This window comes from Ixodes scapularis, unplaced genomic scaffold, assembly GCF_016920785.2.
Source record: "Ixodes scapularis isolate PalLabHiFi unplaced genomic scaffold, ASM1692078v2 PGA_scaffold1__304_contigs__length_218370807, whole genome shotgun sequence".
Classification (NCBI taxonomy): domain Eukaryota; kingdom Metazoa; phylum Arthropoda; class Arachnida; order Ixodida; family Ixodidae; genus Ixodes; species Ixodes scapularis.
The window spans coordinates 23,389,180-23,411,287 of NW_024609846.1; the positions used below are offsets into that span (position 1 = coordinate 23,389,180).

The 22,108-nt window shown below is 48.4% G+C and overlaps 1 protein-coding gene across 4 annotated transcripts in view; it reads left to right on the forward strand.

Annotated features, from left to right (window-relative positions):
* LOC8053015 (rab5 GDP/GTP exchange factor) overlaps positions 1-17,664 on the forward strand; it is a 50,917-nt gene extending 33,253 nt beyond the window's left edge. For 3 of the 4 annotated variants that reach the window (XM_029970309.4, XM_029970310.4, XM_029970307.4), the window contains exons 4-9: positions 268-386; positions 10,292-10,646; positions 11,447-11,709; positions 13,216-13,452; positions 15,141-15,741; positions 17,368-17,664. In XM_029970309.4, coding sequence (XP_029826169.2) covers positions 268-386; positions 10,292-10,646; positions 11,447-11,709; positions 13,216-13,452; positions 15,141-15,741; positions 17,368-17,456 — 1,664 coding nt within the window. In that variant the 3' untranslated portion in view covers positions 17,457-17,664. The remainder of the gene's footprint in view (positions 1-267; positions 387-10,291; positions 10,647-11,446; positions 11,710-13,215; positions 13,453-15,140; positions 15,742-17,367) is intronic. The other variant, XM_029970308.4, reaches the window with a different exon arrangement.
* Positions 17,665-22,108: the final 4,444 nt, after the last annotated feature.

Sequence of the window (22,108 nt, forward strand, 5' to 3'; positions counted from 1 at the left end):
ATTGCGCGAGAAAGACCGCGGTTGGTACATGCGCCTGCGAGGTGTGCGGCCATTGTCTGGTCTCGCTCTGTTCTCAAGCTTCCTCTCTAGTCGGCGGCTGTTGCGGGCACAAAGTGTCTACCCATAAACGCTCGGGATTTCTTTCCACTTCCTTCTGCGAACCGAAAAAGGAACCGAGGGGTCCGGGGAAGCGGCGATTACGAACCGAGAGGTGCGAGCAAGTGGGAACTGCCATGAGGTGGCTTCAAGAGGTGGTGCGGTTTGCAGAGTCGCCCAGTACCCGGGATGTGCAGCTGAGTAGCCTTGAGAGCAATCCGGCGGCCAAGGAACTCAGGGACTTCCTGCACGGTCTCAAGGACTCGGCCGCCTCGGACGTCGTCAAGCAGGTGGGCTCGCCTCGCTTTTGTTCGGGACTCAATGCGGGAGATGAAAGTTTCGTCGCCGCTCTCACGGTGCGAGATGAAGGGGCCGGGACTGAATGTCGTCGCTTTCTCATTCCATTTAGGCTCGCGCATTTAGTTTGATGGTGCGTCTTAAGGCTCGTGCAATCACCTGCAACCGCTTACGACCGACTGCCTCGAAATGTCTCGGGATGTCTTGCAAGGGGAGAACACACTGGCGCTATCAATTAGGCAGCCATAAAACAGTTAGCATTTATGTAAATTTTTTTTTTTCTTGCATCAGCTTTTTTTAGCTTAAACTTTTGACAGTGTTATAAACGACCATTTCTCTTAGGTGGTTCATACATTTGATCTCGCGAATACTGCAAAACCTTCACTCTAGTGAAATTCACTTTAGGGGTCAGCTCATAGATTGGTGGCTCGCAAATGGGGGTCCGCATACCCTTTGGGGTCCCTGAATGCCTTTTGGAATCCCTGAAGCCCTAGATCATCAGTAAAGACTGGCACTAAAACTTTCCTTTTTTAATGCGTTTGCATTAGATTGTTTGTTTTGACGAAAACTTGGTGGTGTCTTTCATTTGTCAGCGCTAGGGAGATAGGGGGAGAGAGTGACGCATCAACATCTCCCTCTATCCCCGGCGCTGACAAACTGACAGACACCGTCGGGTTTTCGTCAAAATGAGTCCTTTCATTCTCGTCAGTCATGAGCACAGCTGGCGCGGAGCCAAGGAGGAGGAGGTGCCGTGCAACACCTTCTGATAACAAAGCCTAAGTGCTGAATGAGAATGCATAGTCAGAGAAGGCCAACACTGGAAACAGATTGGAAGCGAGGGCTACGTCAGTGCTCGGCTTCGAGTCACATTTGAGCCGAACGGTGACGCAATCATTGTTTCCTATCTGTGCCCATCGTTGGCCTTCTCTGATGATGCCATCTCATTCAGAACTATGGCTTTGTTATCTAGGAGTTGTTGCGCCACGGCGTGGTGTAATGCAGGCGTCCTCAGTTGCCTCTCAGCCGTCGCCTGGCGCGGTGGGTTCCGTAGTAGCGGAGCAAGGGATGTGATCTGTGTGCGTAGTTAAAACGATATAGATGAGTGATATGGATACGGTTGCTTTCATGAGTGGCATGGATGTGGTTTTTTCCACAAGTGATACTGATTCTGTAACAAGGCCAAAAAGAGGCAGCAAAAAATAGACAAAGCGAAAGAAAGCCAAAAGAGGAAGCCCAAAGAGAAAAGTGAAGGGGTCAACGTTAGCATTTCCCAAAGGGGGTGGACATGTGTGGCGTCTGCAAGGGTCATGCTAATGGATCTTTCCAAGTGTCCACCAATGGATTTTCCTGTAATTTTTTATTGATGCTGACTGCTCCCAAAAGTTGAGCAGATGAATCTATGTGCACTGAGTGGGTCCCTTATCACTTTTGGCGAGTCAGAATGGGTCACCAAAACTTCAGTGGCTGAGAACCACTATCATAGATGGTGCCAGCATGCCACTGTGTTCTCTTGTCGTGAGAGATTGCAAGAACTCGGTTGTAAGCAAACTCAATTGTGTGAACTGTCCTTTGCGTTGCAGTAGTTCGTCGGCTTTTTGTTCTCGGTTGCGGGCAAGTGGGAGGAAGACTAGGATTGCGGGAATATTTTTTTTGCCGGATCATTCACATGGGCTGCCTAAAGGACCTGTAGCTTAGGTCCTTTAGCTAAAGATACCTGTATCAAAAGGCGTTCGAAATCCACGGCAAATAAACGGAGGGTTTAGGGTTTATGTTTATTGCACCAGGGATAGCCCGGCTAAACCGAGGGGCAAACGAGCAATATATATTTTTGGTCTAAACAGGTTTGAGGCACATTCTTTACTTTATTAGAAGTGGAATATGATGTTTTAAAACAAATTAATAATTGTTTTATTGATTTTATTGCATGGAGCAAGTAAAACATACTTTTCTTTAGAATGTCTCGCTGGTGTGGCTATATTGCTATATTACCCAAGCATCAAGGAGAATGCAGAGATTGGTGTTCCACGCGCCGCACCCGCTGGCCTCAGCAGTAGTAACTTTTCTAAAGCAAATACCTAAAACAAATGGCATCTTGCATGCGCGTTCGTCAACGTTTTGTTTTCGTTATTTACTTGGAATATTTTATACGGGGAAGGTGTGCGCGTGTGGCGCGTGGAACCCCAATCCCCGCATTCTTGATGCTTGGGTAACATAGCAAATCATCTATTGCCCGCCGTGTTATCTAATCCAAATTCATTGGTGGTACACAGTCGAGGTACAAGAGTTGCTTAACGTGATCAACAACTCTCCGTGTTTCCTCGAGTTTTCTCTGCTACTTCTTTGCATCTGCCTTCGGGTCGACCGAGGCGGATCGTTTTGTACCAAGGAGGTCATAAGTACTTGTTTCGTACACTTCGGCATCCCTCCTTTGTTGCCAGAGTTTGCCAATGTTGTCCTCCCAGAGATGACCTAGCGACCATATGTTTCCGCCTCGGACCAGTGAACTCGAGGGCCTTTCTTACTGGTGCCGCATTGCTGGCACATATGTTCACAGGTCCACCAGATGAAATCATGGTCACAAAAAAAATTCTCTGGGCAGGCGAAGTGGACAACCCGTCATCACTACTCAAAGTAGAGTGTATACTCACTACTCAAAGCAGGTACAGCCGCCATTGCGTTTTGGCCACCGCTGCTGCCCGCTGTCGCGAGTATACATTTGTCGCTACCGTATTCCATCAGGTTTAAGCTCACGTTTACTTTATGATCTTTGCCTCGCAAAAAATTGTTTTTTTTACAATGCAGTAAACAGAGCAAAAGCATATATGCTAGATTTTTGTTGGGAATTTGTGGGTTCGAGGTTACTCCCTGTAGCTGTAAATTAAAAGGAGTTCTGCGACCCTCCTTTACTGAAAGTGCCCTTTGTGCGCCACGTGTCGGTGATAACAAACTCCATCTCCCTTTACAATGGGGACCTATGCCAAAGGTACCTTTACACCGCCCGTGTGAATGTCCTCCATCCTCGGGAAGCGAAGTGCCTGAGCGGAGGAGCATCCATTGTCCTTCCGTTCGTTCCGGCGGCACAAAGGGACAGTGTGTGTTGCTGTGGCTATTCATAGGGCATTGTTTGCAGCCTGTGGTTTCAACACGTGCGAGTGATGCTTCTCTGGTGTGTGAAAAAAGATAAGTCGAACTCTGATATATGGAATTTAAAGGGGATCATAAAATAGTTTGATGTATCAATAATTTGATATACAAAAATATGTTAAATTAAGCTTGAGTTGAAATTTCCTGGCGCCTCTGCTAATGCCGAAGGTCGCGACAAACGGGAGCTTACCAAACAGAGCATCCAAGAGCCGCTAAATACAGTAGAGCGTAGTTGATGGAGATCGCAAACACCGCCGCGCTTACACGCGTGGCTTGCACGCAGCATAAGCAACAAAACACGAAAATAATAAAAATAAAAAAAACAAAAGAAAAATGTAAAAGTGAGACGCATAAAATAAGACATAAAAAAGTTAAGCAAGCAACAAAAAAGACAGGTTACTAAATTCAAGCATCAAAAAAAGAAAGGCACAAAAAAAAAAACGGGCAAAGCAATAACTGCAAAAGGAAAAGGTAAACAAAGATAAGTCCTTTGAAGTGCATCTGCATAACTTGTTGTCAACACACTCAATTTGTTGAAGACTTCTTTTCTTTTTTGCTTATTTTATTTTGCAGTTAGGGAGTTGCGCAGCATCAGCAGTGTTCAGGGAAAGGGTGTGGGTTACCGTTCCAACAGTGGGCACACCATGCTTTCCCTACCCGCGCATGCGCGCACGCCCTTCCCCTTGCTTTTGTCATGCTCCATTTTTTTTTTTTTTTTAATTGCGTGTATGTTGGCTTGGGAGGTCTGTCAGCCCCGCAACGCAAGCAATGTGCTCGCCACCCGCACAATGGGATCGCGAGACAAGCAACAGGCGGCCGGGCTTCTTCTCCATTACGAGTGTCGCTGCCATGGGAGTTCGATACAAAAAGACAACGCTTCTATAGTATTACGTGCGATTTTCAAGTGCATCTTTGGACTCTTTGATAGAAACAATAATTCGAAATACCCGAGTGTATATAACCGGGCTCGACTATGAATGGCTACCATTCCTAGTCATAAGACAAACGAATGCACACTTTCATGCAAAGCTGAAGTGACGCAGAACGAAAAATATGCATATTTACTATAATAATATTATCTATTATAATATAGACGTACATTCGAGCTCGGTTATATCACACTTGGGTGTTTCGAATTATTGTCTATATCAAACAATCCAAACATCCCCTTGAAAACCACATGCAATAGGATAGAAGCATTGTCTTTTTTGTATCCAACCCCCATGGTGGGGACACTTGATATAGCGAACGAAGCCCGGCTGCCGGTTGCTTTTCTCGGGATCCGATTGCGCAGGTGCGAGTACATTGCTTGCCTCGCTTGGCTGGCAGACCGCGAAGCCAGCATACATGCGGGAAGATATGCAGTGAAAGAGCAGTTGTAAGAAAAGAAAGGCAAAGAACCGTAAAAATAAAAAAAATAAAAAGTGGAGGACGGCAAAAGCAAGGAGAAGGGCATGTGCCCGCCATGTACGAAGAGCAGGGAGTGCTTGCTGTTGGGAACAGTAGCGTCCGCCCTTTCCCTGAACATTGCTGATGCTGCACGACTCCCTAGCCCCAAAATGAAATTGGCAAAAAAAAAAGTTTCGGCAAGTTGAGTGTGTTTACTGCAACGGTGTTGCAATGTGGCAGTCAATCGCACTTTGAAGGCCTTATCTTTGTTCAACTTTTTTTTTTGCTTGAATTTAGTGAACTTTCCTTTTTGTTGCTTGCTTAACTTTTTTCTATGGATCAGGAGATTTTTTTGTGTGTGTGTGTCACTTTTCCGGTTTCCTTTCATTTTTTTTTTTTTTAATTATTTTTGTGTTTTGTTGTTTATGCTGCGTGAAATCCCACCCAGGCACGCGTTTAAGCGTGGAGGGAGGTGTTTGTGGTCTCCGCCAACTATGCTGTACTGTATTTAGCAGCATCTTGGATGCTCTACTTGGTAAGCTCCCGTTTGTCGCGACCTTTGGTATTAGCAGAGACGCCAGGAAATTTCAACTCGAGCTTAACATATTTTTGTATTTTAAATTATTGATGTATCAAACTATTTTACGATCCCCTTTGAATTCGATATGTCCGGGTTAGACTGTAGCCCCACGGAACAACTGCCCCATACCTTGCGACCTTACGCTCACCAAGTATTATAAAAAGGATGTTCCACGGGAAGGTATAAGGCAGGAATGTTTTTAGCTTCAAACCAGGTATCACGAGTGTGCCATTTTTTTTTTGTACAGACGAGACAAAAAAAGATTAGGTAGTAGGCTGTGCTATGGTGGACGATTGGTAAATCAGATAAAACAAATCAATTGAACAGCCACTGTACTAACAGCAGAGCTTTATGGTTTGCTGCTGACTGTTGATTACATAATTAACCCCTTGTGCCACATATTTTTTCTCCAAAAGTACCCTAAAAGTGCCATATTTTTTTTATTTTGAATTTTTAGTCCTCTAGTAATACACATATAATTTGAAAAGTTTATTACGAAAAAATCAGCGGAGGTGAAAAAAATATTTGCCAACTAATACAAGTGCTGCCATCCATGATCAGCGCCGCAAAACTACACAGACGAGCCTTGCTCGTCCGTGGAATTGAGGGCTACCGAAAAAACCACTGGACGAGCTGAGCTCGTCCACGGCATTTTTAGCCAAAAAATGGCCGACGAGCTTAGCTCGTCCAAGGCACTTAAGGGGTTAAAAAAAGGCTTCCTCCCGCTGTCACCTACACAGACTGAGTCCTCTAAAGGCAGTCACATCAGTGAACCGTGCAACAAACCCACTGGTTTCCGAGTTAAAGAACCTATGCTGGGTTCCTAGCCACTTTGGCTTTCCTGGAAATGAAAGGGCTGATTGTGCAGCCAGCTCTGTTATTGATAGAGAAATCGACACACACCAAAAACCATACAAAGATTGCCACAACTCTTTGGCAAACTACATGCAATCAAAGCTTTTCTAGGCAAGTGGGAGAGTGCCCGACATCAGGAGCACTTATGCCTTATGTATGGCGAATGCCGTTATAAACACCTCTCACTGCTTCATAAAGAACTCATTCCACTACACCTTGCCCTACTACTAGGTGATGAACCGCTCATCCCATACAGCTGTGTTTTTAACTTCCTCACAGATGTTGGCCTTTCACACTGACCGTGATTTTACTTTCTATCCTAAACACATTGTCATATTTTTTACACTTACACACATTCATGTCGGTGGCAATCAGTTCGTCGAACGACGTTTCATGGACAAATCGTTTCGTCGACACTGCGATGTTTCATCGACAGATTGTTTCGTGGAAACAAGCACCCGCTCGTTTCATCGACAGATGTTGCGACGTTTCGTCGACAGCTCGTTCTCCCAGCTCCTGGCTCCGCCAGCTGCACCTCCTCGCGACCTCTGCGCCTGCGCGGCGCGCGGCCTTGTGTTGGATGGATGGATGGATGAAAGATGGCCAACTGGGCCAAGTATGGCGAACCAGTGCGCAGCCATCTTGCCTCTCCCCGAAAATTGTTTCTTTCAGTTTTTTTTGTTTTTGGGAGAGGGGGGGGGGGGGGGGGGGGGGGCGGGGCGGGGCGGGGCGGGGGGCGGGGGCGGGGGCACCGATCGCACTGATTTCGGAACTTACGATTTGTCTGGTTTCGCTCGTGTCTTTGCCCGAACCTTTGGGGAAGCGTTGTCAAAGCCGGGAAGTTTTGTTCTCGACCACTCTCCTTTCTCAAATTAGAGTCTTAAAACATTCAACATGATGCGCTGCTCTTGAGGGCTACGCTTTCGGCAGCATACGTGATCGAGGTGTCTGCACGTCATCGAATGCAACCCTTCGCGGGCTGACCGCCGGCACTCCGACTGTTTTGAAAAAAGTGGCAGGATCGTTTCCAGAGCAAGTGTATCTTTCCGCGCGTCGCGTATTTTGGTAGGATCCTCAAGAGCCACCTGAACATAGCATAGACAGCCCACACGTCAAAACACTGAAACTCTTAAAAAAATTGAATGAAAAAACGAGGCCTGTTTGCGGTGCACACAGCCTTTCTACCGTTGAAATCGGCATAAAATCGGTTTTTAAGCGAATTGGCATCTGAGCTTAGCCGCAAGCAATAAACTTCGAAAGAAACTGAGCATTCGGCTACGCGTAGTTTACTTTACGGCGATAAAACACGGTTGTTTTCTCCTCAAGACACCGGGTATTTAACGTACTGTACTTACCAGACCGCATACAATTCTTAGACTTTAGCATATTTAGCTTCTGGATATTAAATAACACTATAGTTCTGCATATGTTATGTCTGTAATAAAATTTTGCATGCACATAAACCAATATGTGACCAAAGAACATGAGATTTGGAAGCCGCTCCTTTATGCAAAGAGCTGGGCCGCGAACTTACCCCAGGTATCTGTCTGCTGGCATCGATAAAAGAACAATTGAATGTTGCGTGTGAGGACCAGTCGGCTGCTGCCGACAGATCTCGTCTAGTGGTATCTACCGCCTCCGAGGCCTTGGAAGTGGCGGCCGCTCGAGAGAAGCTATATAATACATTAAGTTGCACATTTGATATCAACTATGGTTTACTTCGTGTAATAAGACTAAATTACTTGATGTAATGTGTTATTTATATGTTACCAATTCTCGTGTTTTTCTGTATTTGCATTGCAATGTAGCTTTTTTTTTAGGTTTACTCGCGGGCAGCGAGCTCGCGGTAGTACGTGCGAGTGTTACTGGTTTTCGTGTTTTTGTTATTTATTTTTATTTGACATTGTTGACAGCCCCCTTATTATGTAATGTCCTTTTTAAACGGCCCTTAAAAATAAATGACGATGAAACGAGTGCGACTAAACAGTTTTCTCGCGTATAAGCCGCAGTAGCCAGTCAAACACCGCATCACTTTTCCTTTTGACTAATTGAGGGTAATGAACATGTTTAATTTCAAGTGAAATATTAGGGTTGTAATGTTGCAATAAAAAGCTGCAAGTTGTATTTTTGTTTAAAAATAACCAATATGAAGAAAAAAAATCAGTGTTTACGCCCTTTTCCGCAACCCACCATTGGAACGAAGTTTTGTTTTGCGCCTACGCATATTTTTCTCCACCGTTTTTTTTTTTCTTCCAGTAACTTTCGGTTCCATAAACGGGCATCGGAACTTGCAAATATCTGAATAGGCCACGCGCGAAGTCCTGCGCGCTCTTACTTATTCCATGTGGCACGGATGAGAGCGAGAGGATAGCGCAGTTGCTCACCTTGGAGAGCAACTGCGCTAGGCATCGTCTTTGTCATCTCTTACAGGCGCTTGTACCTTAACGGCATTCCTTTCGGAACAGCAAAAAAGAAAGTTTGTCGACGAAACGTTTTACGGTGGTGCTGTCGACGAAACGATTGTCGACGAAATGTCACAGTGTCGACGAAACGTGTGTACATGAAACGTGTGTCCACGAAAAGTTGTCCACGAAACGTGATTCCACGAAACGAGTTTCGACGAAATGATAGGGACCCCATTCATGTGCATAGCTTTATCACATATTTCGCTACTATAGCTCTTTCCTCTTACTAAACCCGAATTGCAATAGTCTAAGCTTGGTGCAACATAGCCTTAGATGCTGATGCGCCATAAACCCCTAATCAATCAATAGAATGTCGACATTGAGACCAGGATGTTGATGTCGTGCCTTTTATTGATTCAATCTGCCATCTTAGGCCACTTCTATTATTCATTCAAAAATGGCAGTGGCAACTTTTATTATTTATTCAAAAAGGGCTGCTACAAATACTCGGTCTCGGAAACAAATGAACAGCTGAAGCGCCCCGCCGAAGATGGGTCAGAGGTGAACCAAAGACAAAGGTTCCGCGATATCTGCGTCATCGAGGACGTTGCATAACCACCCAGTTTTGTTCTCCGAAGTTTTTATGTCAGGTGGCAGCTAGGAAGTGAATGAATGGGTGAGGCAATAAACCTTTTGCCAATTTACCCAAGCACCAAGGAGCATGCTAGGAACGTATGTAGGTATGTGTGCCATATTGACTCACCTTCTCCGTATGAAAGATTGAAAGTGAATGGCCAAAAAGGGAGCCAACAAACAGATGCACAAAGTGCCATTTGTTTTAGACTTTTGCTGTAGGGCAGCTACCACTGCAGATGTCAGCATGTGCAGTGCACATAACTGCACTCGCAGAATGCTCCTTGCTGCTCGGTTAATGTTGCAAAAGGTCTATAGATTACCACGTAAAACTCGTTAACCTTTGCAGTTCACACAGTGTAACGTAGCAGATGCCAACTGCCGGACGGAGCGAGTATACCTTGTAGGTAGGTATCGCGTCGAAGTACCAGTCATTGCAATTGTTACAAAAATTTCCCGGTTCATGGCAGCTGTTTGCCTTTTCTTTTCCAGTCTTGGCTTACTCCTCTGCGTGTATTGTAGTAATCTGAGCTTCGCCTCTTGTAACTCTTAGGGCCAGTTCACCCATGCATCTCGACACTGAGATGACGACGAGTCGGCACCGCACCAGCGTTACCGCCAGCACCAACTCGGCACCGGCTTAGCACTTCGTTGTGCATGTACGCAGGAATAACTTTTGAATGAGATAGCGGTTAGTTCCGAAACCTTGGGTTCTAGTTCGGACCACTTGCGCCACATTCAGGTGAAAAACAAGCGTTCGGTAATGCGTCGTTTATTTTTTGCGGTGAAAAGCACCCAGTAAATTTTTTTTGAGGGGACACCTTGTGCTATGAGTGTGCAGATCTTTACAGGTGCGCACATATTTTCTGACGCCGTTCGTCCCGTCTTGCAGATCAGGGCGGCCGTGGACCGGATCCACAAGATGTCCCGGGACCGGACAATAGACGAGCTGTCGGAGCTGGTGCAGGACTTCTACCAGAACATGCAGGAGCGCTTTGAGAAGCACACTCACTACCAGGGGCTGGAGGGGGACCAGGTGGAGGTGCTGCTGGACCTGATGGAAAACTACCTGATGAGCCTGACCTACAAGACGGTCTTCGAGTTTATCTCGACAGCCGACGAGGACAAGGACCTGGCCATCCAGAAGCGCATCCGCTCCCTCAGCTGGGTGGCCGCCCAGCACCTCGAGCTGGAGCTGGACGACCGCCAGCCCCCCGTCAGGGACATCATGGACCACGCCATCACCGGTGCGTCTGCTCTCTCCTGCCAACGGCTCCCTGGCGGCCGTGGGGCCGGATATTTTGCGTCGCCTTCGGGAAGCCAGTGCGGGGTCTCGGATTGGACACAAGTGCTGCGACGACGTTTGGTTTGGACTCGCGTCCCCGTCGATTGAGGACGAGTCAAAGCCGAGCATTAACGCCACACTCGTGTCCAACGTGTGCCCCGTGTTGACCTCAAGTGGGTGACACAAAAACTTGGGCACTTCAACCTTGCTAGCTAGGAAGGTTGTTCTAACTGGATTTGTATTCTTGAGAAGTTGGGGGGAATAGTGGGCTTTGTTTTGTTAGTACTTGTGGAGGATGCCTGCGACCGAAGATTGTTCTTTAAAAATCACTGAAATGAAGGGGCGGTTGATGTTGTCAATTTCCTCTTAGACTCGTTTGAGAAATCGCTGCACCGTACCGAAATCTTGAGGAGAGCTGTGTTGCTCTACGGTATCTTTGAATGATATTTTAAGGCACCTCGGCTTCGAGATGGAATTACGATTGTTGTGTGAGCGTAAAAATAATCTAGAGGTGCCTTGATTCTGATAGGGCCTGCGACAATGTGGCCAGGCAAGAAAACTAGAATGAGGCACTTTCCAAGCATAGTGAGGATTGCTCAGATGTGGGATGTCCTTTGACCTTCCACACATTTTCTGCTGTCTCCTCCCAGACAAAAATTTCAGCCTTTTCAAAGGTGCGAGTTCAACCGGGGTCACATGCTCTTGCCGGGACTAGTCGCCACGGGGGGCCTCACCGTCTCTGTCCCCCCTCCGCGGTTGCAGACATGATAGAGATGGACTCTAAGCACAGCCCGAGGGAGAAGCTCGAGTGCGTGGTGCGGTGCAGCAAGCAGCTGTTCGAGGCCCTGCGGATGGGGCCCCAGGGCCCACAGCCAGCCTCGGCCGACGAGTTCCTGCCGGCCATGGTGTATGTGGTGCTCAGGGCCAACCCGCCCCTGCTCCACTCCAACATAAAGTATGTCACCCGCTTCAGCGCCCCGAGCCGGCTCATGAGCGGCGAGGCCGGCTACTACTTCACCAACCTGGTGAGTGTGCCCCGCCTATGGAGGGCCCCTTTAGGAACAGAACGTGCTTTGCGAGTCGTTTTCTATGAGAAGAACGTCCCAAAAGGTTACACATAAAGTTTACATACGTTTGAGACCGGCGATAACGAAGTCGGTTATAACGAAATAGCGGCTACAGCGAAGCGATCACGATTTCCCATTCCCTTTGCGCTTAGTTATAACCGAAGTCAGTTATAACGAAATAGCAGATATTGCAAAGTGATTTCCAATTCCCATTGACTTCATTATAGCCGGCCTCGACAGTATAAAGTTTGAGCCCCAGCGGGGCCGGATCCTGGGTCGGTGCGGTGGCAGCCTCTGGGCTGCGTAGCACAGCTGGTCCTGGAGGGTAAATCAGTTTATTTGAATGCAAAGGTGCCTGCAAGAGTGTTAGGTTTTGGATTAAATTAATGCACGTAATTGCACACATAATAACGTTCACATGTAAATGGACTATTTATGTGTGGACTGAATGCAAGTACACACAAGCGAGCTGGATGGAGTAAATTGAATGTGACATAAAACCCGAGACTGTAGAGGTAAAAAACAACACGTATGAGACCTTTCGGCCTACGTGGTGTTTTTCTACCTGCAGTCGCGGGGTTTATGTAAAGGTAAAGAGAGAAGAAATAAGTGGAGGTAAAGAGAGAAGGTAAATGGAGGTAAAGAGAGAAGAAATAAATGGAGGTGATGGAGAGAGGGAAGAATCGGAGTGATCCAGGGAATCTGGCTTCGAGTGTTGTAGTGCACCAGAGCGGATGCACAGGACAAATTTGATTGTAACGGAGCAGGGAGCTTCTAAACGGTATTAACGCATACGTGTGTGCTAATACCGTTTAGGTGTTTAATTACCAACTAGCCCAGTTATCTACCCTTTTAGAGCAGGATGCTCTTTTCATCTCTGTATATGTTGAGGCATTATTGTGATTGAATGCCTAGGTAGGTTCGAACGTAAAAATTTAGCTGTATGCCAACAATCAAAGCGGATAGTAGCGAACGAAACCAAACGGCGTAAGGTTGGTCTGCCTTTGAGGTGCTGTGATGTTGGTTTACGACATAGATGAGAAATTCGGCCAGTGCAGTACCGCTGCTAGCCTGGAGTCTTTTAATGTGCATCACCTAGTAGTGATGCACGACTACACGCCGGTACGACGCTTATCCAGATGGAAATGGGCAGGGGTGGGGATTGAGCCCAGGATCCCTGGGTTCTGCAACACAAGCTTCCGCTTCAGGCACTCTGAGGTGCGATGCACTAACGCACTCGGCCACCTTTGCTATCTCTTTAGTATAGAATCCTCTACTTTTGACTGATTCTGCATAAAATTGTTCATTAATTATGAGGAGGCAGTCCTAGAGGGGAGGAACATCGAATGGCGCAACACTCGCCATTCTCCGTTATCCCCTAACACGTCTCGAAGTATCCCCACTTTGCTTGTCTAGTCGGGGCATGTGTAACTGACGGCGTCGCACCCCGTGTTTGTTGCACAGTGCTGCGCGGTGTCGTTCATTGAGAACCTGACGGCGGACTCCCTGAACATCCCGGCAGAGGAGTTTGAGCGCTATGTGACGGGGGAGGCGGTGCCCCCCGGGGGATACGATCAGGGGGCCAGCGAGGGCCTGCGCGTCATGTACTCGAACCTGGCCCTGCTCTCGGACCTCAGGCAGCGCCAGGAGCGCCTGGCTGCCAGCGCCAAGACCCTGCGCCACGAGATACTCGGATTTCAGGTGGGTCCAAACTCTCTTCGGCTCCGGCTTTGTCTAATGCCGCCTAGAAGACCGGGCCTTTCTCCCCCAAACGTCGTCGCCGGTGAATCCGGGCAGTGCCGCCTAGCTTGCGTCGCCGTCGCCACCAGAGCATCTCGCAGCCACGGTGGAAGAAGCACATTTAGATGATGACTCTGGCCGCTCTTCCCGCGAAGAGCGAGCGGCCAGGTCGTGTTCGGAGCTAACCTCGAACCAGGAGTAGTTAGTTCCGCTCCACCACGGAGGGCGCTGAGGTACGAGGTCCCTCCTCAGCGGCTACAGTGTCGGCGGCGTAGCGTGCTAGCGTTTTTTACGGTGTGGTGGTGGTGTTGTGCTGTGTCGATCACAAGTGCCACCATCGTGCATGAAGGTGAGCCTTAACCCAAAGAAGAAGGAGAAGGAAGAGAACACAGATTTACTGACTCTGGCGACTTGGTGACGTCGTACACAGGCCTCGTTTTCCGGTGGTATTGCTTCGTCCGCATGCTAAACAATGGCACAAAATGGGAGCCGGCAAACGTTCAGAGTCGAGCGTCTTAGATGTGCGCGAGCGTTCTATGCTCGCTAGTGTCAGTTCGAATGATGGTATATTCAATCTACTTCTGAAATCGAACAGCTGACTACTATTCAACTTGCTTTTTGAATCTAATATAAATATACTCTAAATTTGTAACATCTCTCGAGTTTGACTTTAGAGCAGGCAAATCCGTAGCACCCGCTATAAACGAAAATGAGGCTCGCTGGTAGCGTGCTCAGGGCTGTATTGCCGTTAGCCAAGCTAGCCGCATTCTAGTAGCTGAAGCGAGAGACTCCGGCATGAAATCGCAACCTTTAAATGAGGGGTGTTTTTGTTCTCTTTTGGCCCATTGTAAAGCTTACATTTCTGTCGGTCGAGAACAGTTCACTTTCGCTGTTGGTTTGGCTCGCTTCATTGCCATCTCCTGTTCTACGGCGGATATATTTCGGGTTAGTTGTACATACACGCTGCCTCGCGCTAGAGGCTACGTTCTGTGGGTCACGCCATGTCCATTTCATTTCCTGCGGCGCTCGAAAGAACAGAACTCGATTGCACCAGGGTTAGATATCGCGTCGGATGCCTGGAGGGTACGGACCCCCACTTAAAGGGGCGGTGCAACGATTTTATGATTAAAAGAATTGGCATCTCGTCATTTTTACGTTGTTTATCGTGTCCCAGAGGATAGAAAAAACACTTCCTTCATTAAAAATGTTGCGATTCCGCTGCATAATCGCAAAGCAATAGTCGAGCTTTTTCCCCCACCAGCAGCCCCAAGTGGCAGCCGAAGGAACTACGGCGGAAAGATGACGTGACCTCGCTCAGCTCTAAGCTGCAGCATAGCGCCCACTAGTGTACGCAGAGAGAGGGAGGGGAATCGTCCTCCGAGATAGCACAGGGGAAGCTACACGGCACGCCGAATGACATCACTGGGAGTGCGACCAGGTGTGACCCTGAAGACTGGGAGTGAGTTGAGGGGTGCCCGAAATGCCAATCTTTATCTTTTTTTTACGCAACAACTAGGACACACAGGCGAAATCGGTTTTCTGTTCTGTACTTCAGAAGTGTCAGGGGGCAACTTCCAGAAATCTTTGACCGAAGTCCGAAAATCGTTGCACCGCCCCTTTAAAAGCCTCCTTTCTCGTCGTGCACGCAGGAGGCGGTCTCTCGGGAAGTGGAGGGCGTCGTAGCGCGCACCCCGCTGGAGCTGCGTCCTTACAAGATCCCCGCCGACCTGGACGTGCGGTTCGTGCCGGCGTTCCTGCGCGACGCCACGATGCGCGAGCTTGGCACCGACGGCCCACTGCTACAGCTGGAAAGCGAGGAGGACGCACCGAGGGACGCCGCCCCCGGCCGGGCCTTCGCGTGTCCCCCCGGGTGTCCCCCCGGAGAGGACATGGAGACCACGGATCCCTTGTCCCCGGACGTGGAGGCTTCCCTACCGCGCCCGCTCCAGCCGACCGTTGTGGCTTCGATTGCCGCCGTCACGGAGACTACGACGGCGGAACTCGCAGCTACCGAGGCGGAGGCTAGGCTGCTTCCCACCCCCCCTACGGCGGGACCCATGGTGGAATGTGTGGACAGACATTCCGAGGAATGTGCAGACGGACACATTGAGGAGTGCATGACGGGACATTTGGTGCAGCAAGCCTCAGAATCGGCAGAGTGTGCCGTGCAGTCGTCGGAGCGAGACTCCACGGAAACGCCCATGGTGACGATCGCCACACGTCCTGCCGCCGCAAGCATCGAGCAGCACGGTGAGTTTCGAATTTCGATGCGGAACACGAGGCCGTTTTTTTTTACGCTACTTAGTCGCGCATCTACCTAGACGGCTAGGCTTCCTCGGTTAAACGACGAGGTGCGGGTGGCCGACCTGTTTGACGTAGAGCTAAGACTGTATGCGCCGAGAAAATGAGGGAGGAGAGGAGACGAGAGCTTCCACGGACGTCGGAACGCCGAGCTCCGATTGGAACGATTAGTGGGTAAGCCGAACGCTGGCAGCCTTTGTCTCCGCTGCACTCATCAAACAGGTTAGAGTGCGGAACGCGGGCATCTGGCATTTGGCTCTTGCATTCGAACGCGTTTGACATGTGCAGTGGAGACCAAGGCAGCTAGTTTTAGGTCTACCTACTAATTGTTCGCATCTGAGCTCGGCTTTCCGATGTCCCCGTACCCTCTTGTCTCCTCCTCTCCCTCACTTTTTTTGGTGCATATGTATATTGGATGGAGCATACAGTTCTAGTTGTATGCTCCAGTCTCGAGACAATTAAGGAAATTAGGACATGTATGACTAAAATAATCCCCGGAGAAGGGGAACAAGAGGGACAAACGACTTTCCATTTTACGTGTGCATTCCACTGGCACAAAATGTTGTTTAGAAAGATAAAAATTGTGTAAGAGAATTGCAGGTTCCCTAAAATCCGCTTAGTAGCAGTTGTCGGAGGAGCGACATTAAAGGGGGGGTGCAACATTTTAAGATTAAAAGAATTTGCATCTCGTCATTTTTACGTTGTTTATCGTGTCCCAGAGGATAGAGGGAACATCTCCTTCATAAAAAAATGATGCGATTCCGCTGCATAATTGCGAAGCAAAAGTCGAGGCAGCTGAAGGAACTAGGGCGAAAAGCTTACGTGACCTCGCTCGGCTCTAAGCTGCAGCATAACATCCGCTAATGTCAGCAGAGAGAGGGAGAGGAAGCGTCCTCCGAGAGAGCACACGGGAACCTACGCGGCGCCCTGAATAGACCTAGACCTATTGCCATATAACCCAAGCATCAGGGAGAATGCAGGGATTGGTGTTCCACGCGCCATACGCGCACGCCTTCCCCGTATAAAAGATTTGAAGTAAATAACCAAAATAAACCGTTGACGAACACGCGTGCAAGATTCTATTTGTTTTAGGTATTTGCTTTAGAAAAGTTACTACTTCTGACGCTGGCGCGTGCGGCACGTGGAACACCAATCCCTGCATTCTCTTTGATGCTTGGGTAACATTGCAATAGGTCTGTTACGTCACTAGGAGGGGGACCAGGTGCGACCCTGAAGATTGGGAGTGAGTTGAGGGGTGCCAGAAATGCCAATATTTATTATTTTTTTTTTTAACAACTAGGACATGCATGCGAAATTAGTTTTGTGTTCTTTACTTCAGAAGTGTCAGAGGGCAACTTTCACAAATGTTTGACCGAAGTCCGGAAATCGTTGCGCCCCCCTTTAAGCACCGTCAGTATAATGGGCTGCTCCGTCGATCAGTCACGCAACATTTCTTAAATTGCGAGGAAAAAAAAAAGGCCGCATTCAGAAAGGAGGGCATTCTTTACTTTTATTTATCCATCTACACTTTTATGCTAGATTTGTTTCTTAAGTTGTTGTTTGTCTCTTTTTCAGAAGAACCTTTCCCATGCAACTCGGAGGTGGACCTTGTCACCACGCTGTCGCAATCGTTGAATTCCGTAGGAGACAGAAGAAAATTGTGAATGCTCTATCACAAACTGTACATTTTATTTTAACATGCGATATTGCATTGTGCCGTGTGTGCGTGTCTTGAGCCTACCGAACTCCATTTTACTCTCGAACAAGTGCCATTGTAGCCGTCACGAGGCACGCTTGTTTAGAACTTAGTAAAAAGGCCAGAAAACAACCTTGTGTAAATAAATGACTTGCTGCTTTGTCAGCATGGATGTACACTGTCACCCTGTCTGTTTGGGAACATCCAGCAATGTGGCGGTAAAGCTTGCTGCCCTTTTGGGTTTGCCTAAAGTACAAGCTCTCAGCATTCAGCATCTGATGCTGTCCCGAGGTAATGTATTCAGCGTGACAACATACAGACCTGAGAAGCATTAACTGCATAGTAGAAGATGGCAAGGATAAGGGGAAGACTGGCATGTGAAGAGCTCTGCCAAACTCGTGTGCTCTCGGTGAGCTTGTACGATCAGCAAGCAACAGCCTCGGCCGTAGCTTGAATCAGTGTATCGGCCACGAATGTGTTGCGTTCTGATGCCCGTCGAAGGAGACTCGGAACTCCTGAACATATGATGCAGTTCCATTTTGCTCTTCACTGGAAAGAAATTGGCACAATGTTTGTAATATAAATAATGGGAAGAACATAAAATGCTAGGACAGACAATGCAAGCCGATTTCCCTCGTGTTTTATATTCTTCCCAATATTTGTATTAACCTTACCAGTGCACTCTCCATTCCAAGCACAGTGTTTGCTCTTGACAATTTTACAGCAAAGCTGTTAAAGGCAGTTCCCCCACTATCGTGTCTGCGGATAAGCGGTGTGTCGACACAAAACTCCAGGCAGCTACCGCCATCTATGAACACTCGAGCCAGTTCACCGTTGCCCTCACTCGCGTACGACGAGGAGGGCCGCCCATTGTGTTCCGTGCAGTCTCTCTCTCAACCCTTCTTCCCCGGTGTCCGCGTATCAGTTGCCCTTTGGGCTCACGATGGGTCGGCCACTTGCCATTCGTTTGGAGAAAGAAGAGCGGGAGCAGGAGTGGCGACATCCGCAGCAGTGCGAATGGCTGCACAAACGCTGCGAAGCCGCTGTCGCCTAAAGTTCTACAGCGTAGAGTGTTTACGGCTCCCTTGTGAAAGAAGAGCAGATTGCTCGCCTGGGATGTCGCCGAGAACAGAAGCCACCATAGTACAGCTTCGCTATTCTTCCTTCTTCACCAGAGTGGAAAGGCTGAAAGTTTTAATTGTTTTATTTTATAAAGCTTTTTTTTTTTTTACAGCGGAGCTGTTAAGAGCTAGGTTCCCCAGGATCGTGTCTGGTACTAAAGAAATGTCAACACAAACCTACACAAACCTCTGCACAGCTACCGCCATCTATAAGTGACGGTGGCAACCAGGCAACCAGCGTGGTTGCCGCTGTCGCTCATAGATGGTGGCAAACTTTAAAGCTGCATCATAAAAGAAAGGATAGTTTGGCGAGTTGGTGGAAATTTATCGTAGGAAACAGCGCAAAAAAAAGACGAGGATGAAGAAGAAACACGTGAGGAGCGGTGCACATCATGTATGTTTCTTCTTCGTCCTCGTCTGTTTTGCGCGCTGTTTCCTACGCTCTTATCAGTTTCGGTTTGGACTCGCGATGGGTCAGCCGCACGCCCTTTCTTCGGGGAAAGAAGACTGGGTGCGGAAGGAGCGGCGACATATGCAGCAGCGCGAATGGGTCTGCAACTGCCGCGTGCGTCGAGCGCTTCAGATTACGTTGCGAAAGAAGAGCAGACCGCTCGCCTGGAAAGCCACCGCCGAAAACAGAAGCTACAACTCCGCTGCTCTTCCTTCTTCACCACAGTGGAAAGGCTGAACTTTTTTTTTCCCAAGTGTTTACATTTGTTTTTTCACCCATCTGAAACAATAAGAACCGTCTGACATAGGCTTTGCTGCTGTTGAATGTTTTATAGCGAGGGCAAGTACATCAAATTGCCTATGTACGCAGTGCACAGTGTTGGAGTATGGCTGTGTTGTCTGAAACCTTTCTAAAAGAACTTTCAGCCTTTCCACTCTGGTGAAGGAGAAAGACCAGCGAAGCTGTACTATGCTGGGAATGAAGTAATGGCCGGCCTCAAATCTGCAAGCGAATGTGGAAAGGCTGGAGAGGTTGCCGCTGTCGGTCATAGACTGCGGTGGCTGCGCTGCGCTCTTCATATCCCAGTGGCGGATCCAAGGGGGAAGCGGCAGGGGCGATCGCCCCCCCCCCCCCCCCCCGCCCAGGGTATTTCGTCAGCTCGAAGAAAAAACGTAAGCAATCGACGCGAGGGACAAAAGATTAAAACAGCGGTGGGTGGACGCGCCTGCTGGGCGCTTCCAAAGTGGGGTTTATCTCCGTCAAGGTCACAGTACGTCTTCCCAACAGGGACGGCGCCAGGAGTTTTGAAGTGGAGAGACAGTGGGGGAGGGGCACCAAATATCAGGGTCCTCGACTGCAGGCACACTTCCAAACAAGGCCAGCACGTCGAGCACGGGGGGAAAATGCCTTCAACATATCTAGTCCCCTTTCACTCTCTCTCTCTCTTTCTGTCTCCCTCTCTGTCTTTGGAGGCTGTCTGCGAAAAATTTGTGCCCTGAAAGCTCCCAAACGCAGACGCCAAGCAGCCTTCCTCAGGGGTACGATCACAGCGGATTATCCTTCCCCTCTTGCGGCCGCCTTTTCATAACTTTTCGTTTGATGGTTTCTTCGTGATTCTGGCCTTGTCTTTTGGCAGGTCTTTTTTTGGCTTGCTTTGGGAGATGTTGTCGCCCACGGGCTCACTAAAGGTATCTTATTGGCACGTTGTGCTCATTGCCAGGGGAAGTGCGGAGGGGACGTACCAGGAGGAGACGTTCCAGGGGGGGGTGGGGGGGATGCAGCTTGTACAACCAGGTGACCAATTGCTTTTCTTCTCAACTGAGAGAGGAAGCAAATGCTCTGGGTACAGTTTAGTCTGGGTCTGAGCTTCTTCTGAAGACGCTCCGGACTTCCCCACGACCTTGGCTTAACCCAAGCAGCACAAATATCCTGTGAACGTCCGCAGGACATCCCTGGGACATTAGGACATCCTAAAGACGTTCACAGGACGAAGTGTGCTACTAAGGATAAGCCTGCTTTCGTCCTCGCCTCCATCCCTCACTGAGGATCAGCGCCGCAGCGCGGAATACAGAAAGAAGCCGACGAGTGCCAGAAGGGGGAGATGTTTCCTCTATTGGGCTTCATACTGCCTGCGTTACGACTTGTCGGGGCGGGAAGCTAATAAAAGAAAGATAAACGGTACGAGCACTCTAAAGGCTGGAGGCTGCTTACATGGGTCCTCAAGCCGATGCCGTAGGCATTTATTTGTATACAATGCCGTTTCAACTTGGGGTGGCGGGACATATTTTAGGAAAGGCGCCCGCTACCCCTTGTCTCCCCTTGGCACCGTCTTTACTTTTCGAGTTAAACGCGGCTTCTGTGGATTGACTTTGCAGGAGCGAATATGTGTGTGTAGAACGGAACAGAGGCGGGGCTTGCTGGTTTGCAACTGCGGCTTCGAATTCCCTACCTAGGGACTTGGGGAAAACAAGCCTTTTCAAAGATGCGACTATACATAAATTAAATAGACAGTGCCTGTGCCCGTTCGAGTGAACACCGACTCCCAAACATCCACGCTGCAGTCGTGATCGGCCTTTAGCCCAGTTGAGATTCGCCGACCGGACAACCGCTCTGCCTCATCATATCTCTGCACCTGTCCTCTCGACCCTGACGAATGAGCTAACTACCCAGAAACAAGTAAGTGTTCCTTTCATACAGAAAATATCCAGACGAAGTGCAGTTGAATATAATTTGGAAGGATCCATTGCTGGTTAAAGGTCTTGTCTAAGTTTAAAAGTTATAGTTGCCAAACTGCAACATGCTTTCAAAAATATTCAACAATTCTTCGCTTTCGTTCTCTCGAGTTGAACCCAGAACACGTGAAAACACGAGTTTGGGTTGGCAATGCCGCATGTGCTGCGCTCTGGACATTCCAAATATACGGCGAACAGCCGACGAACTTGCCTGGCAGCGTTCGTTTCGCTTGCTGCGTCAACAGTGTTTTGACGCTGCAAGCAGCGTCGAAGCTGCCAGGCCATTTTTATTGCTTGTTTGCAACATACTCGCTCCATTGATTTAAGCCGCTCTTCCCGTTGCCCCAGCAGTTGAGCACTAGCTTCAACCAGAATGTCTGCCAAGGCAATGTCAATGAAAAGTATGTTTTAAAACCACGTTCTGCATTTTGGCACTGAATATAAAGTTCTAACTAGCCAAGCTTAATCTCAAAGAACAGCGGAGTTATAGATTAAAACGTTTTTCGCATTGTCATTAGCTGCATGAGCTTCCTCCGTATAGTTGGCAAAGGTTGGCTCTCCGTACATGCTCTGCGGGTGTAACGAGAATATATAAATATTCAAGGCAAAAGGAGCCCAAAAGTTGTAGCCCCACCGGGGATATCTGAGCCATCAAGTTACACTGTCTGCAATTGTCACAGCCGCTATAGCACCAAACATTCATCCCCAGTAGTTAAACTTCTTTTTATATTTCTAGCGCGCTGCCACGCGAATGGAGTAATCCCGTTTCCTATGAACTACAAATTCCTTGCGTTATGGAAAGGATAGTGCCACCACA